At 39.4% G+C, this 17080-nt stretch overlaps 1 protein-coding gene across 2 annotated transcripts; it reads right to left on the bottom strand.

The window, feature by feature from the left end:
* Positions 1-4943: 4943 nt before the first annotated feature.
* LOC127935337 (low-density lipoprotein receptor-related protein 12) lies at positions 4944-16299 on the bottom strand. Of its 2 annotated transcripts, XM_052533123.1 has the most exons (7): positions 15380-16299; positions 13394-13450; positions 11762-11897; positions 10686-10888; positions 9369-10470; positions 9136-9268; positions 4944-8601 (listed from the first exon to the last, which is right to left on the bottom strand). In XM_052533123.1, the coding sequence occupies exons 1-7, from the start codon at positions 15444-15446 to the stop codon at positions 7678-7680; spliced, it is 2622 nt and encodes an 873-aa protein (XP_052389083.1). In that variant the 5' UTR covers positions 15447-16299; the 3' UTR covers positions 4944-7677. The 2 variants fall into 2 exon arrangements, with proteins under 2 accessions (XP_052389083.1, XP_052389085.1); XM_052533125.1 differs by lacking the exon at positions 15380-16299 and having other exon boundaries at positions 13390-13447.
* Positions 16300-17080: the final 781 nt, after the last annotated feature.

Raw genomic sequence — 17080 nt, 5'->3', positions numbered from 1 at the left:
TTCTCCTGGAGAATGCACTCACAATGCTGTGGCCGAAAGCCCGATTTTATTCATTCCCCCTGCTGAAGATTTTGCCACAAGTGCTGCACAAAATCAAAAAAGAAGGGGCACCGGTGATTCTGATCGCTTTGTACTGGCCAAACAGACCATGGTTTCCCGACCTGCTGAAGATACTGACGGTTTCTTCATGACAGATTTAGCTGAAATAGGACCTCCTGTCTCCAGTGGGCAGCTCAATATGGCATCCCAACCCCGAATGGTGGAAATTTCAAGTGCGGATGGTGTGCAGGAACAACATTGGGTAGTCGATGCGATTGCTCTGGCTGATTCTAGCTCTTTCAACGAGAGCGGTCGCCTCCTCGTGGGCTTGGACTAAGGGCATTTCTATCATTTCAAGACATTTGTATGGTGGCTGGATGGTCTTCGCTGAATACCTTCGCCAGATTTTGTAGTTGGAATTCTTTGGAGGGGAAACCACCATACCCAGACAGCGGCTTCGTGAAACATAGTGTTATTGTGCGCTTCGCCCTCAATCTTTTACAGCTTAAGGGTTAGCGAGGCACAAGACAGCAGTTCGTCTCTGTCTTCGCTGTGCGCACCAGCTTGTTTATGTCCTCTTATATTTATGCACTAGTACTGGCTATGGCTGCTAGCTGAGTAGATATACTGTTATCATTGAGTATGGCTGCGCTGCTCACATCCTGTGTCTGCATTATTATACTTTATGCTTTTATATATATATTATATATATATATATATATATATATATATATATATATATACAGTACAGACCAAAAGTTTGGACACACCTTCTCATTCAAAGAGTTTTCTTTATTTTCATGACTATGAAAATTGTGGAGTCATACTGAAGGCATCAAGGAGAAGGAGAGTGATGGGGTGCTGCACCACAGTCACCGGACCTGAACCCAATCCAGATGGTTTAGGGGTGAGCTGGTGCGCAGACTGAAGGCAAAAGGGCCAACAAGTGCTAAGCATCTCTGGGGGAACTCCTTCAAGACTGTTGGAAGACCATTTCAGGTGACTACCTCTTGAAGCTCATCAAGAGAATGTCAAGAGTGTGCAAAGCAGTAATCAAAGCAAAAGGTGACTTTGAAGAACCTACAATATTACATATTTTCAGTTGTTTCACACTTTTTTGTTATGTATATAATTCCACATGTGTTAATTCATAGTTTTGATGCCTTCAGTGTGAATCTACAATTTTCATAGTCATGAAAATAAAGAAAACTCTTTGAATGAGAAGGTGTTTCCAAACTTTTGGTCTGTACTGTATATTCTGGATATATATGCATTAGGGGTGGAATGGTACACAGATGTCACGATTGGGTACGTGCCTCGGTTCAGGGTCACGGTTTGATACCATTTTGGTACAACAGTGGAAAAAATTGTTTCTTTTCATTTATTTTGAACAGACATTGGTACAAATTACATTTTTTCCCCATGTAGATGTGAAAATTTCAACTATTAGGCTACATTAGGTTAAATATAATCTACAGTGCATGCATACATACAAGGAATACATTCTTGAAATATATTTTATTTAGCTTACAGATAAATGAGGTAAAAAAAAAACAGTGCTACACGTAACGTATAGCACATATATGCTTAGTTTCAGTTCGTTTTTGTTACAGGCTTAATTTCTTTATTTTAAAAAAGCACAATGTTTTGTTTTCTTTGTGAAAATTGCACACACACACACACACACACAAAACACATAAGTTCTAGCATTGCTAACTTGGTATCAAAATAAAATACAGTGAACCAAACATCAACGTGCCTGTGTCTGTGTCACCATTGGAACTGAAGTACAAAGCCTATAATTTACATAATAAACAAAAGTTTATCATTCAGATATGTTTGCAAATATGGAAATATCATGGAACATTTGGAATTGTGCCCCCTTCTGGATTAGGTGTGAATTGCCTGTATTCGTTGCAAGGCCTCATGCCCTGAACTGAGATGTCTGTACCGTGATGGTTCGGTACGAATACATGTATCGTTCCACCCCTAATATGCATGCTGCCGTGCTCTGTAACGTCCTTTAATACCCTTTAGTACAATGGCATAAGCATTCCATTCTTAACTCCGCCTAAGATTTGTGTTTAAAATATCTCAGTATGTTTGAAATGGCACAGTCCTGTTCATAACATATATTTGACAAAATGTTTATAAATGAAATAACTGGAGAGTTTTAAAGTGGTTTATTGGAAAACTAGTGTGCAAAATTTTTCCTACCTCATGACATGGTTGTCACTTGTCAGCATTAAAAGGTTAGTTCACCCTATCCATTTTAATTCCTCCATGTTCTACTCACCCCTGAAGCATCCTAGGTCTATGTGACTTTCCTCTTTCAGAATAATGATAGAAGCTGGCTGTTCACAGAGTGCTGTAACACGTGTTAGAGTGCTCACTTTCAGTTTTATAAATAAATAGAAGTTTATGAACTTTTAATTGTTGTTGATGCGGTGTATTTGTTACTGAAGCTGGGGTCAAGGCAAACAGACATGTCAAGGAATTTGAAAAAGTGTGGAAGAAAAAGATGCACAACCAAACGTTTTCCTTCCACTCAACTTTCTGTTAACATCTTTCTGTACCTGGACACCTACAAACTAAAAAAAAAAAAAAAAAAAAAAAAAAGCGTAAACATTGAACCATGATTGTGTAGCTTAGTGAACCAAATAATTGAACCCAATTGACTCAGGAAACCTTTGCAGGTGTTTTGAGTTGAATTTTACCATATTCTAATTATTTGAGATATTGAATTATTGTGTTTATGTTAAATGTGAACCAAAATCATCACAATTAATAGAACCAAAGACTTAAACTTCAGTCTGTGTGCATTGAATTTAATTCACAAGTTTCACAATTTGAGTTGAATTATTGAAATAAATTAACTTTTCCACGACATTCTAATTTATTGAGATGCACCAAGACATTATACAGACACGTCATATTTAATGGTATTCAATGATTTGTTAATTGCTTTTAATATACTTTTAATAAAACATTTGCACTGGGTTTGTAAAAGCTGTATTTATGCAAGTTTTTGTTGCATTTCCACAGTTTTGACCAGCAGGCATCACCAGAGCGCTTTGAAACAGTGCAAGCAATTAGTTAAATGGATTCAAAGCTTTGAAAAGGTTAGTTTTCCCCCCCATAAGTATACTGTATACAGTGTCAAAGTACAGCAGATATGAGAATAACAACATTTTCACTTCTAACTCGAGTGTCAGTAACTGCATGTTTGAGATAACTTCTTTCTGTGCACTGATGTGGCTTATTATAAGAGTGATTAGCATTGCATTATTATACATTACCCTTATGCAAAATACCTGAGATAGCTTGAATGCAGATAAACCATACATTGTTGCAATGATATGTTAATTGTCTTCATGTTTAATCAGACAAACATTTTGTACATTTTATTCAGCTACAATAATAGCTAGATGCCTTTGGATTTTACTTGGATTTACTTTTTTGAGTCTGGCCTGTGGAGATTCTGTGCAAGGGCGCCCTCCAGGCTCGAGTACGAATGAAACAGACAATACATGTAAGAGTTCAGCGCTGTGTGCGTTTCGTTTAGAAATATCATGGTTATTGCCAATACCTGTATATCATAACAACCCTTAAATGATTAGTTCACTTACAGAATAAAAATGTCCTGACAATTTACTCACAGCAGTAACCAAGGAAACACTGTATTGCTGCTGTTCCATAAGCGCCACCTGCTGTCAGAGAGTGAATCTGCACTTTCTTTCAGTGTGTCTGCTGTTTCTGTTTTGCACAGGCATCTTGTGTAGCATACTTTCACACATAATATTTAAGTTATGCAGTCTAATTCATATAAAAAAACAACTGCTCAGGCTACGTGTGTACAGCATCTTTGGCTCATTATTAAAATGCAGTGGTTGCCTCTAATTTCATGTTTTATACTCATATCTAGGCCATGGTTGTCAATTGTTTGGGAACTGAATCTGCTGTAAATTGTGAGGCGTTTAACTTTGATATTTTAGATTGTATGTGAGAATACAGAGGCACAGCGTGTCAAACCCTGAACCTGGAGGGTCACAGAGTTTAGCTCCAGCGTTAAACACGCCTGATCCAGCTACCTATAAAGTTTTCATAATATAATCAAATGTATGTAAATTTGCAGATCAATAAATATTTAATGTTTGCATCTACTAAACTTACTTGTTGACTAGTGCTGGCTAATTGATGGCTCAAAATAATTGATAAAATTGCCTAGAGCTGCAGACAATGATTATATAGACAATTGATTAATATTAAATTAAATTGAATATTAAATTAAAGATGTGGAAGATGTAGAATCACTTTTTTTTTCTGCTTTATTATATGAGTAAATGTCAATCATTTACTCGTATACTAAAGCGGAAAAAGTGACATTCATGCCATCTCTGGTCTAGGGATAAAGCAGCTATGGATATGTTTTTGTAAAGTGTGCAATAATTTATTGTAAAATTTGCTTTTCAAGATTTTCAATCTGTGGCGATAGAAGCACTACAAATTGTTTAAAAGGCATTAGAAAGTCCCGTCCTCATTTTAGATTTATTTTAATTTTAAAATGATATTGATATGGTTAGGGCTTTACAATGGTTTGATTTTATATTTGTAATATATTCATTATATAAATACATATGTTTAACATCACATTGAAACGTCAACTATATTGGAGAAAATTAAACTGGCTTTTGGAAACAGAAACAATCTATGCAGTCATATTTTCAGTTAAACTCCACAGTTGCAGTGTGTCTCGGGATCATCAGGAGACACTGCTTTGGTTTCTTTTCAGTATAGTCCACAGATGACTTTTAGAATGCTTCAGTTTTTTCCAGAAACTAAAATTCAATGCCCGCCCACTCTTGCTCACTTTAGGAAAAAAAAAAGAAAACGTCCAACACAAGTGAGATGAACACTTTTATTCTCTTAGTGCAGTAAACATTTTTCTTTTCATCTTTATATACACACATATACATATAGACACTATACCGGTTTTGTAATGTTGTAATGTTTTTTTAGAGGAGTTTCTTCTGCTCATCAATTTAATACACATTAAAATCAAATTTATTTCTGTGAATCAAAGCTGAATTTTCAGCATCATTACTCCAGTCTCATGAGTCACATGATCTTTCAGAAATCAGTATAATATGATGATTTATAATCAGTGCTGGAAACTGCTGTGCTGCTTAATACTTTTTTCAGGATTCTTTGATAAATAAAAAGTTAAAAAGAAGAGCATTTATTTAAAATGGAAATATTTTCTAACAACATTCACTACAGATCAAAAGTTTGATTGTGACAGCAAAGATTTTAATTGTTAGAAAATATTTACATTTTGAATAAATGCTCCTTCTTAGCTTTTTCTTCATCAAAGAATCCTGAAAAAAGTATCAAAGTAAAATAATAATAATAAGCACAATTGTTGCCAAAATAGTTAATTCTAATAATAAAATCAACATATAAGAATGATTTCTTAAGGATCATGTTACACTTTATACCAGAGTAATGGCTGATGCAAATTCAGCTTTACATCAAAGAAATAAATTATACTTGAAAGAATATTAAAATAGAAAACATTATTTTATATTGTAATAACATTTGGCAAGATGTTTTTTTTTCTGTATTTTGGATCAAATAAATGCAGCCTTGATGAGCATAAGCGACTTCTTTAAAAAAAAAAAATCATTACAAGTCTTACTGATCCCAAACCTTTGACCCGTAGTGTGTGTGTGCATGCATATATACACACACACACACACATACAGAGATCTCTTTTGCATGTTTTTGTATGTGCGTGTATATAATTATATAGATATATATTAACACCGCATCATTAAATGAAAAAAACAAAAGCACAAGACAGTTGGACATGCTTTTTAAGTAAACGCTATTGAAATGAAAACCAATAATAAATATACACACCCACACAAGAATTCTCAGTACCAAAACAGTAAAGGTTACCAAAAGGTTTACGGTAACAAAAAAATAAATACAACAAACAAAAAAGGATGTTATACAATGCAATATTTTTAAAAATAGTAGCTCCCTCTCAGATTACAACCGGTTATAAATTAAATTCTTGCAGGTAATGCTCCTAGTACCACTGCAGCAGGGACACAAACTCACACGCAACTGAACAAACGTACCAATTTTCTTTTCTTTTTTTTTGATCTCCAACCTTTTGCAAGCAGTTAAAAGAATACATTTCACCCAAAATGAAAATTGTCATTTACTCAACTGTTCCAAACTGGTTTGACTATCATACGAAATTAGGGCTGCACGATGTGTCGTTTAAACATCGATATCACGATGTAGGAATCCACGATAGTCACATCGCAGGATGTGCGATGTAGGCTGTCGTAGTTGATCCGTTATTCATTAACTGTACGGGCCAGCTGCTTCGGGCCCTTGACGAATGTGATTCGCGGAGAGCACGAGAGAGAGAGTGCGCATGAGAGAGAGAGAGAGAGAGAGAGAGAGAGAGAGAGAGAGAGAGAGAGAGAGAGAGAGAGAGAGAGAGAGGAGAGAGAGAGCAAGCGAGCCACGGAAGCAGGCTCACAGTCTTCAAACAACACGAGCACTGTCTTGCTCTCTCGCGCGCATATTAATCAATTGACACGATGGTGTCGATGTTTAAATCATTTAAAATGAGAATGTCAGTGTGCTCACCCCATTTTCGTTTGTAAGAAAAAATTAGATTAGATTTCATATCGCAATATATAAATCGCAGAAAAATAAAATATCGCAATGTCATTTATTCCCAGTATCGTGCAGCCCTATACGAAACACAAAATTACTTTTTATTTAGTACTCTGTTAACCCCTAAACAAACTCTGAGCTACTTTCCAGAATGTCAAAGCTGCCTTTTCCATACAGAGAAACTACATGGGGACAACAAAAAACTAAAGAGAACCCCATATGACTTCGGCATGACTTTTGTTAATCAGTGAAAAAAATCGTTGAAATCATCTGATGCCCAATCTAATACAACGTACCTTTATATGAGAACTACTAACATAATAGATTCATATGAATCACATAATATCTGTATTCAGGGTGTTCACTGTATAGAAAAGAGCTGCTAGAACGCCATTCACCATAACATAAGAAAGTATGTCTGGAACAGCATGAGTGTGACTAGACATTTCATTTTTGGGGCAACCATTCCTTTAATAAAACAAATGTCTGAGATCAAAAGTACAAATGAATTAAAGGTCAGAGAACAAATCGCTCCGAGCGCTTGGATGTGTTCATTCTTTCGTTGTCCAACACTGTCCAGGATCGACGGGTCTGTCTGTGCTGCTTTCCCATACTGCAAAGCGGCTCACTCTGTACTCTACTTGAGCTTAATTTGACTCAGAAAAATAGACTTTGACCTGGTAAACATCTCAACGAATACGAATATTGCACAGTGGAAGGGACAGTGGGACTGTGGAGCTCTCTTACGCTGTATGATCTTTACAGACCGGTCTTTAAAAGTACCTGATTTCTGAAGCTCTTCGACTCGTAAGAGGACACATGTTTAAAGACACTCAACCTCCGCTCCACTAGGGGGCGATAACAGAAATGGCAAGCTGTAAGCAGGGGCATTTTAGAGTCATACGGGTCATGTACCGAGTCAGGGAGTTCCTCTGAGTCTTAACAGAGCAGCAGTAACTCGTCGTCACTAGATTCTGTTTTCACCGTCGCCTCCAGACAAGCGTCCGGGATCCGCGCCGTGTGGACAATTCCACAGTGTTCACAGGGGCCATCCCTACCCACCAGCCGGCCTCTGAGAGAGACCGGAGCGGGGGTCAGGTGGGGCCCGAAGGCCTGTTCCAGGCCTTGTTCCAGCAGCGGCCTGGAGCTCTCATCACTGTCCAGTGAGCTTGCATCTGAGACGGGAATGAGGAGCTCCACGTCATCCTCATCCTCGCCTCTAATGCCAATACCAGTGCAACCCACACTTCCTTGCTCCAACTGCCGCAGAGGGCTGTGATTCTGCCCAATGCCACTTGACCCTCCATCTCTAGAGCGCCCCAGAGAGAAACGAATCCAGCGTAGGCTGCGGGTGACCCGGCTTAGAGCGCTGCCGAAGGGGCTCCTTCCAGATGCAGAAGTATTGGTAGTTGGAGATCCAGTTACTCCAGAACTTTCTGAGATGCTCTCAGAGATGCTGCTCTCGCGGCTGACCAGTGGAGCCGAGCTGGCAGACACGGAGACGATGGCTTCCACTGCTGTTGTTGGGGGAGTTTTCTGTGGCAGTGGGGCCATCAGGCCTCCAACAGCTCCTGGGACATCCCTGCGGGGATGCTGCTCACTCTCAGTGTCCGTATCATCAGAGTCCAAGGGCAAGAGTCCACGGCGAGAGCCAAGTCTCTCCGGCTCACGTGCGGAGCCACTGCCATCAGAGCGCTCTTCTGTGTCCGCAGACACCAGTGCGAGAGAACCAGACTGCCGTGAACGCGTGAAATTGAACAGGCGTCTCCAGATGTTGCTGTGGCGTCCTGTGGTGGGGAGCCGGATTGAGGTGAATCCTAGCTGAGAGCGAACTGCCAGTCTTAGGTTTTCTAAAACAGATGCCTGAAAGCAACAACAACAGTGAGTGTTACCGAAGGTCATCTATAACATGCAGGCCAGCCATCATGCTTCATACTGTCTGGGAACTGTCCAAGGTCAGTCAGACAGCAGCTTGGTGCAAGTTTACCAAGCTTATTGTAGAGAAGGCTTGGATCAGAAATGTCAACATGCATTTACTCATCTCACCTGCACAAAAAACAGATTCAGCATTCCTAAAAATAAATGAAAACAGTGACATGCAAACCTAGAATAATTAAAAGTTGAATAAGAAAAATATCCTCTATGTTATCTAATTCTATAATAGAAAAGCCCATCCACAACTATAAGAGTAACAACAAAGAGGAACAATCACTTTCCGAACTTCTTTTTCCAGCTGAAGAAAGGACTAAAAACATTGACAGCCTATCAGAATCCACTTAAAACTGTACTGTGTGCTTTAACAAACAAATCCTTATATGTGGACACTAACACAGTTATCTTTATAGTTATATTTTTTGTCTGAACAGGCTTTAACTACACAATTATGTAGTCTCATACCTGGTTTCCAGAGCAGGCAGGAAAATCTTCCACTGGGGGGATCAGTCCTTGAGCAATCAGCTGCCCATACGATGGAGGAGCTTCTCTTCTCAGTAACTCAGCTTCCACTCTAGAGAGCTGAGTCTCAAATGACCTGGAAGAACAGCAAGCGTGTTAATTGGGAACTGTTGGGGAAACGGTCCCAACAATCCATTTCTGTTCTAGCTCTAGTCTGGCGAAGTGGCTTCACTAACCTGCGCTCAAACATCCTGAGTGAGTAGAGTTTGCATGTGCAACCCAGAGCGATGACCAGCAGCAGGCCGCAGATCAGACTCCCGATTACAGCGGCAGTGATGACTCGCGTGGGCACGATTACCGGGCAGCTCTCCTCATCGCTTCCGTCCCCGCAGTCGTCTTGCGCGTCACACACCCAGCTTTCAAAAACGCAGCGGTTGTTCTTGCAATGGAAGTTTCCAGGTTGGCAGAAAAAGCAGTTCTTCTCATCGGAGCCGTTCGGGCAGCGGTTCTGGTAGTTGCACCGGTCAGAGTGTGGGTAGCATGCACCGTTTCGCGAGCATGGGAACTCGTCTTCCTGGCAGTTGCTGCAGTTGAGCTCGTCCCTGCCATTGGGACAGTGCCAGTAGCCGTCACAGCGCTGTTGTTCAGTGTAGCAACCCCAGTTCCCTCCGCACGGGATTTCCCACGGCAGGCAGAAACCGTCTACATGATACGTAACGTTAAACCCTCGAGCCGCATTGATTTTATCAGCATAAAAGTGTATCCGAAGCTGTCCTGAAGAGGACACCACTGCTACAGGGGCTCGAGAGTCGAACGCAGTCAACACACGCAACAGACGCCCGGGGTTCTCCTCTAATCCATCGTAGACTTTAACATAATCGCCATAGCCTGTGCCGTCCAGCTTGAAGTCCATAAAGCGCAGGATGACCTTACGGTGGTCGCCGGTGTCGATCAGCCAGGTGCAGTTACTGCCAGGAGGATAGAAGTCAGGATAGTTGGGCGAGCTGAAAGTACCGTAGAAGTTGCGCAGCCATTCACCACAGGTGGGCACGTCACAGTCGATCTCGTCACCCAAGTCCTGACAGTCAATGCTGCCGTCGCATTTGAGCGACTCCGGCAGACAGGTGTAAACACGGGTGTAGCGTGAGAGACAAGGGAACTGGTTGAAGGCGCAAGGCTGGAAGGAGAAGAACGCGGAGGGATTAGGCTGTGCGCACAGCTCCTCGTCTGAGTTATCGCCACATTCATCCATGGTGTTACACTTCCAGGACTCTGGGATGCACTTTCCATTAGCGCAGTGGAATTGGTCAGGCTTGCAGCTGGCTTCTTCGGATTTCCCTACCAATTACACACAGATATCAACCTTTAGAAAAGACAACTTTTAGCCATGTTTGGTAACATCTATGTTTTAGAGGATGTTTATAACATCCAGTAACCAAATACAATTTAAGAGTGAGAGAATTTACTAGTGTTGGATGGAAGTGTGAGACATCTTCGTAACTGCATCCTCTCTGATACAGCTGTATTTAAAGGGATATTAATAGCAGTCCTACCTGTTACGTAAGAAAGCCTGAAGCCTTTTCCAGTCATGCTGTCATCAGAGTGGAACTTGATCCAAACGTGATCCTGAGAGGAGATGTATGGGGCAGGAATAGACGAGCCACAGGCCCGGTACCCATCCAGGTTCTTGTAGGTTCCAATGGAGATCCAGTCCAAACCACATCTGTGCGAGCTCTGAATTTCAAAGTCCTGAAAACTAAAAAAATTACCACTGGTTTTAAGTGCAGGAACATTGGGTATGTGCATGACAGTATGACATACAGTAACCCTGTCATCAATAAGAACATTCAAATTAGTCTGCTGCATCACAAGCCTCAAAAATCAATAGATCAAGACTTATATTGAATTGTTATTAAGTACCACCAATTAAGAAATGATGCCGGGAAAAACTCTACCATGCTAAATACCTATAAAAAGAAAGGTATACTTGTGGGACATGCGTTTCGCTGAAAACTGAACCAATGGTCTTTTTAAAACAGTTCCCATTCACAAATTAGTAAGTTGCTGTGTTCACCACAAAAGTCACATCCTGTGGAAAAGAAATACCCATTTGGTCTATTTCTGTACCAGTAACCATGGACACCATTCTTGGATAAAGACGCAAACAAACACTCTGGTTGAATCAAACAGGCAGCGCGAGAACAAAAACTGAAATAATCACAAAAAAAGCTTTCAAAAAGAGTTTGAGGTGGCAGCAGCTTAAAAAAAACAGCAAAAAAACACACCTTATTCTTTTAAACCAAGAGAGAACTCAAAATACAATCCAAACGCCTTGAGAATTCAAGAGACACTGCTCTGCCTTAAACATCTCTGTTGTGATGACAAACAAACAGATCCCCAAAGTTTTGCATCTGTGTCTAAAGAGGCAGCTTGTTTTAGCAAAAGCAGTGGTTTGCATTGGTACAGAGAAGCAGACTCCACCAGCACTGCAGGAATTCATAGCGACCATGACCAAAATAAAAGTCTGTGGTTAAGCCTGTGGGAAACTGTGATGAACATCTTTATTATTGATCAGCTCTTGACTGCGTCAGTGGAAGGGCAAATAGTGCAGTATTGTGGTTAGTGTTACCTGATGGTGATGATCTCTCCAGGGTTGGCCCTGATGTTCCAGCTGCAGTTGATGCGAGAAGGATATTCAAAGGGCCAGCCAGGGCTGGTGATCACTCCACTGGACGCCCTTATCTGCTCTGCTACATCTCCACAGGCTGGAGAAAACCACAAAAACAAAGGTTAACACCCTGCATGCATATTTTAACACATAATGGGTGATTAAATGTAGAGTAGGGGGATTTCAGAGAGGCTGGGAACAACAAGCTAGCATTGAAAGCATAAGATCCCACCCTCCCTGCAAATCATTCTCCAAAGCCACGCCTCCTCCAGATCACATGACCGCACTCCGGCACAGCAGAAGCTGACCGGCGACACCATGAGAAGTGTTCGATGGAGGATTGAATGCAGTGCTGTCAGATTACTTCATATTAGAGCTGTAACAGGTTTCAGGCCCGAGCCCGACAAGTACATTTTGATTGACAGCTTTTTTAAAGCCCGAACCCATTTACAGCCCGACATTAATCAAATGTGCGCACACACACAGCTCTTTTGCCTTTTGTCAACAATGAGTAATTTATTTATGTTTTAACATAATTTACTCATAACTAACGTAGACTAGACCACTTGGAAGTTGGAATAAAGAAATAAAATAAGTCCTCTGTGACATCGTAACATCTCAGCATTCTAGACATAGGCTCATTTAACCTATAAATAGACCAACGCACCAATAAAAACGAGTCATTTAAAAAAAATTTAATTAAGATAAATTTTAAATTAAGATGGGTATTTGGCAATAACGAAATTAAGATAAAGACTCCGCCGGATTTGCTTTATTTTATAAAAGAATAATGCCAACATTAGCGTAAATACTCTGTCAACATTATGCATTTAAGACTCAATGAATATTTAGTTATCATTTGAAAAACCTTTACTCACAGAGATTAGGCTAGGTCTACATGTTTTTGTGGAGGAAAATGATTGAATCCACTGTAGATGTCTTCAGCGCGTTCCTGCGCTCACTGATGGTGTGTCATTATTCACTCATTATTCTCATTATAAACATGGCCAAAACTTTTCCACACCTCAAGAGTTTGCTTTAGTTGCTGGTGCAACCAAAACGTAATCACCAGAGGCAAGCCTCCGTTACACCTGCTCAGCATTCATTTTCGCATCTTTCTCGCGCTAATCGAAACACATCACATGACCGCTCGTTTACCTCGCAAACCGGAGCACAAGCCCGAGCCCGGCCCGAGCCCGCGTAAGATGATAGAAATTAAGCCCGAACCCGACCGAACCCGTCGGGTCCCGACGGGTCCCATCGGGTTCGGGCAAAGATCTTCAGCTTTACTTCATGTCTCGTTCACCACTGAGAAAATATTACAGTACAAAGCTAACCTTTAAGTTACCAGTTACTCAGGCAAGAGGTAACATGTGCAGACTAATCTGGGCTAAGTATGATGAGTCTTTATATGTCTTACATTCCTTTGATCTCCAGAGGCACATCCAGCTCCCTACAAGCTGTGTTTGAGGACTTCTGAAACAACTGAGGAGCTTTGGTTCACAGTCATCCACATAGTCTATTTTGCTCTGAAGATTTCAAAAAAAAATCTATAACCGGGGTCTGTAAACCAAATCTGAAGTCAGGACTCACCGTTCGCCATGCCTGATACATATACGTTCTCGCTGTGCTGCGACGAAACCGCATTTACTGTAAAAAAGAAAAACATACTTCCAATGATTATGATGCATATGAATGCTGTGTGAAGAAAGCAATGTGTGTAGATGAAAACCTAAAGGGGACAGAGAGCTGATCCTTTAAACTTAATCTGGTGTGCAGCAGGGCTTTGTAAACCAAGGGCTGAAATTTCATCCACAGTTGGACGCAAGCAGGAACAATGCGTACTCACTATCAAACCGATATTAAAATGGTGCATTTGTGAGTAACAGACTGATCCAGAATGCTTCCAGCATTGTTGTGAAATTTGGTTCAAACGCCCACATATATTTGTAATGCATTTATAACTGTAAGAGACCAAGCCATGAACATCAGACATGCATAACCCTCAGCTAATATTTGGACTTGTTCTGACTGATCGAAGCCACGTTTCATCTGCTTTGAAAGTAATACCTTTTCAATTGCTAAACCTGAAAGATAATGCAAGAAAATTGCCATACACATCTACCATCAACAAAGTGACTGGGATAAAACCTGGCTTAGTCTTCTGTGGCAGCTGTGGCCATTGCATAGCAATTAAATCTCTGACTATGTCCAAATAGCATACTACTCTTCTAGCTCTGCAGTATACTGTAGACATCCTATTCACAATAGATTACTTTTCTATATGCATGACCACAGAAAACCCGACACTATCCCTGAGGGGCATGCATTGTTCGGGCTTGCTGGTCATCTGTTGGGGTTTCCCTCACTTATGGGGCTGCTTACAACAGCTGACTGCATGATGGGAGCACAGCACAGGGGAAACAGCCGCATGCAAACCTTGCCACTGCCACACAACAAATGTACAACAACTGACAGATACGGTGGATATTTCAACTTGCCTATATCAATAGGTCAGTTGTAATATGACCAGCAAGAAATTTGTCAACTAGAACAGATGCATTGGAGTAAACGGTACTTCACAAGAGAAAAAAAAAAAGATACATTTATGATCCAGTTCTTTTGTAAACAACATGTAAGTTTGTGTATAACTCTTCGGTTCTTGGTCTGTGTATTTGAAACTTTGCTATAAATGTTAGTTATTTGTCTGTGTTCCTCTAAACTTTTTTTTTTTAATCAATTTTGGGATTTGCAGAGGCACCAAAAAAAAAAATAATAATAATAATAATAAATAATTAAATAAAATAAATAATTTTAAAAAGTGGTAAATATATATAGCAGATTTTTTATTTATTTTTTTCAATTGTGCTGATTCAAATTTGACCCAGCTAATGTTATCCAGTGGGAAAACATTATTTTTTTCAATTTCAGAAATTACTTGTGATAATGCTGGAAGCAGTTGAAACATGAACAGATCAATGTATGCTATTGTTTTCCAGTCAATGTGAATTTATAACTGCCATTCAGTTACAGAAACAAAAAAAACATCCTTATTGTTGATAAATCAACTGTTCTGCATCAGATGATTTCGTATGGACGGTTAGATAAAGGGAATTTTCCAAACAAAATTAAAAGTGAAAGGAAGAAAAATAAAGAATTCCCCAAAACATTTACGATTGAAAATCCCCTACCAGGACAGATAAATAAAGGTGGAGAGTAAATAAGAAAACGAGAGGCAAAGGACCAGACGAACTGACAGCCAAGGGCAAACAATACAAGTCTTTGTTCCTTTCACTGACCCGGATCTGATCTCAAAACAATCACTCTAACGTTATGTGTGTGTGAGAGTAATTAAATCAACCCTTATTTAAGCATTAGAGAAACTCCAATGTATGTGAATGAATGAACACCAGCACACTCCGCTGAAATATCACTAGGCTGTAATTTACTGAAACGACATTGTTTAACATATAGTATTTGCTACATTACACTGCAAACGCTATTTTATGATAACCAACAATAATTGTAAGACGCGAGAAGATTTCATGATATTTAGGGTAGCGAAACAAAGTCTCTTACCCATGAAGACGAAGAGTAGATGTGTCCATACCAAACAGATCTTGTTTAAACTCGAAATGTGGTCCATACTAGCTTTAAACGATGAACTGTGATAGTCTGTAGTGTCAGTATGGCTATTTTCATACAATATCTGTATTTGTTCTTCAGCCGTGTATTACCAGAGACACCAGCTGCTCAACATTTCCTGCTCATGTCTTAATAAAACACTGATGTTACAGCCAAACGAACTTCTTATATACACGATAGTAAGATATAAACAATAAAACAATCGATAAGACTGAATAAAAACGAAATCTCAAAAGCAAAGTGAGTGAAATCACATTCACTCTTCCCAACAAAGGAGTCGCTAATGCTAACAGGCTAACGCTAATGTCAAGCTAACGTTACACCGCTACTCTAACCTACTGATATCAAACTCATAGATTCATTGAATGAACCTCTTAGTCCAAACACACACTTAACCAATTAGTAAAGCAGCTGAATCATTCCCGATGTCCATCACTGATAGATTCGGAGATAAACGACTAAAGGCACCGGTGTTTAACTAGCGTTAGCCGGCTGTGCTAGCGCTTTTGTTGTTGGCTCGCGAGCTACTGTAAAACACACACAAACAGTGTCCTTAAAAGCCCAAGACGAGATCAACACTAATCTATCGATGATCCGACGTGAAAGCGCTAATTCCGAGAGTCTGAAGGTGTTAAACAAGCCTAATCCAGACAGATATAGCCACACAGTGGTCTACAGCATGATGACACGAGCTGAGGTCTGGCCGAATCAAACACTGGAAATAAAACTAGACATCAGGTTTAATCGACAGCATGATCGTCTGCTGATCTGACTGTAATCACGTCAAATTTCGTCCTTTCTGATCTGACCGGTTGTGTGTGTTGTTACAGCCGGGTATTTACCACCAAACCACCCCTTCCCCCTCTAACATCTCCTCCTCCTTTCTCTCTCAATCACAAACATACTGTAAATACTCGTTCTTTCCGTTTAGTTGCATTCTTTGTGATACTTCACAAGCAATGAAAAAAAAAGAGAGAGATAAATTATGTAATAAATAAATAAATAACTCGAGCGTGGTTGTACAATTGTAAAATTTATTCCTTTTGTAACATTATCCTCACTGTTACTTTGGATGTAATTCATCACTGCTGAATAAAAGTATCAATTTCTTAAAACACACACACAGTCTCTCAACCAAAACTTTTGAATGGTAGTATATAAAGGTTTCTTCAAAAATAAAAATAAAATAATAATAATAATAATAATATATATTATATAACTCGCTGTCATATATATATATATATATATATATATATATATATATATATATATATATATATATATATATATATATATATATATATTTTTTTTTTATTTTTTTTTTTTGTGGAAACCTTTATATACAACATTGATGATGATGATGATGATGATAATAATAATACAAGTTTTTTTCATCAGAAAATCATCACAATAATTTCTGAAGGATCATGTGACTCTGATTAATGATGCAATGATGAAAACATTCAGCTTTGATCACATGAATAAATCACATTTTAAAATACGTTCATATAGAAAACAATTATTTGAACATTTGATCTTTCAGAAGTAGCCATCTAAATAAGATATTTTTAATAATTATATTTTTAAATAATTTCCACAGTTCAGAGGAGCCAGGGCTGCTGTGGAACGACCCAG

This window comes from Carassius gibelio, chromosome A19 (assembly GCF_023724105.1).
Source record: "Carassius gibelio isolate Cgi1373 ecotype wild population from Czech Republic chromosome A19, carGib1.2-hapl.c, whole genome shotgun sequence".
In the NCBI taxonomy this organism is placed as follows: domain Eukaryota; kingdom Metazoa; phylum Chordata; class Actinopteri; order Cypriniformes; family Cyprinidae; genus Carassius; species Carassius gibelio.
This window is presented reverse-complemented; position numbering and strand designations above follow the sequence as displayed.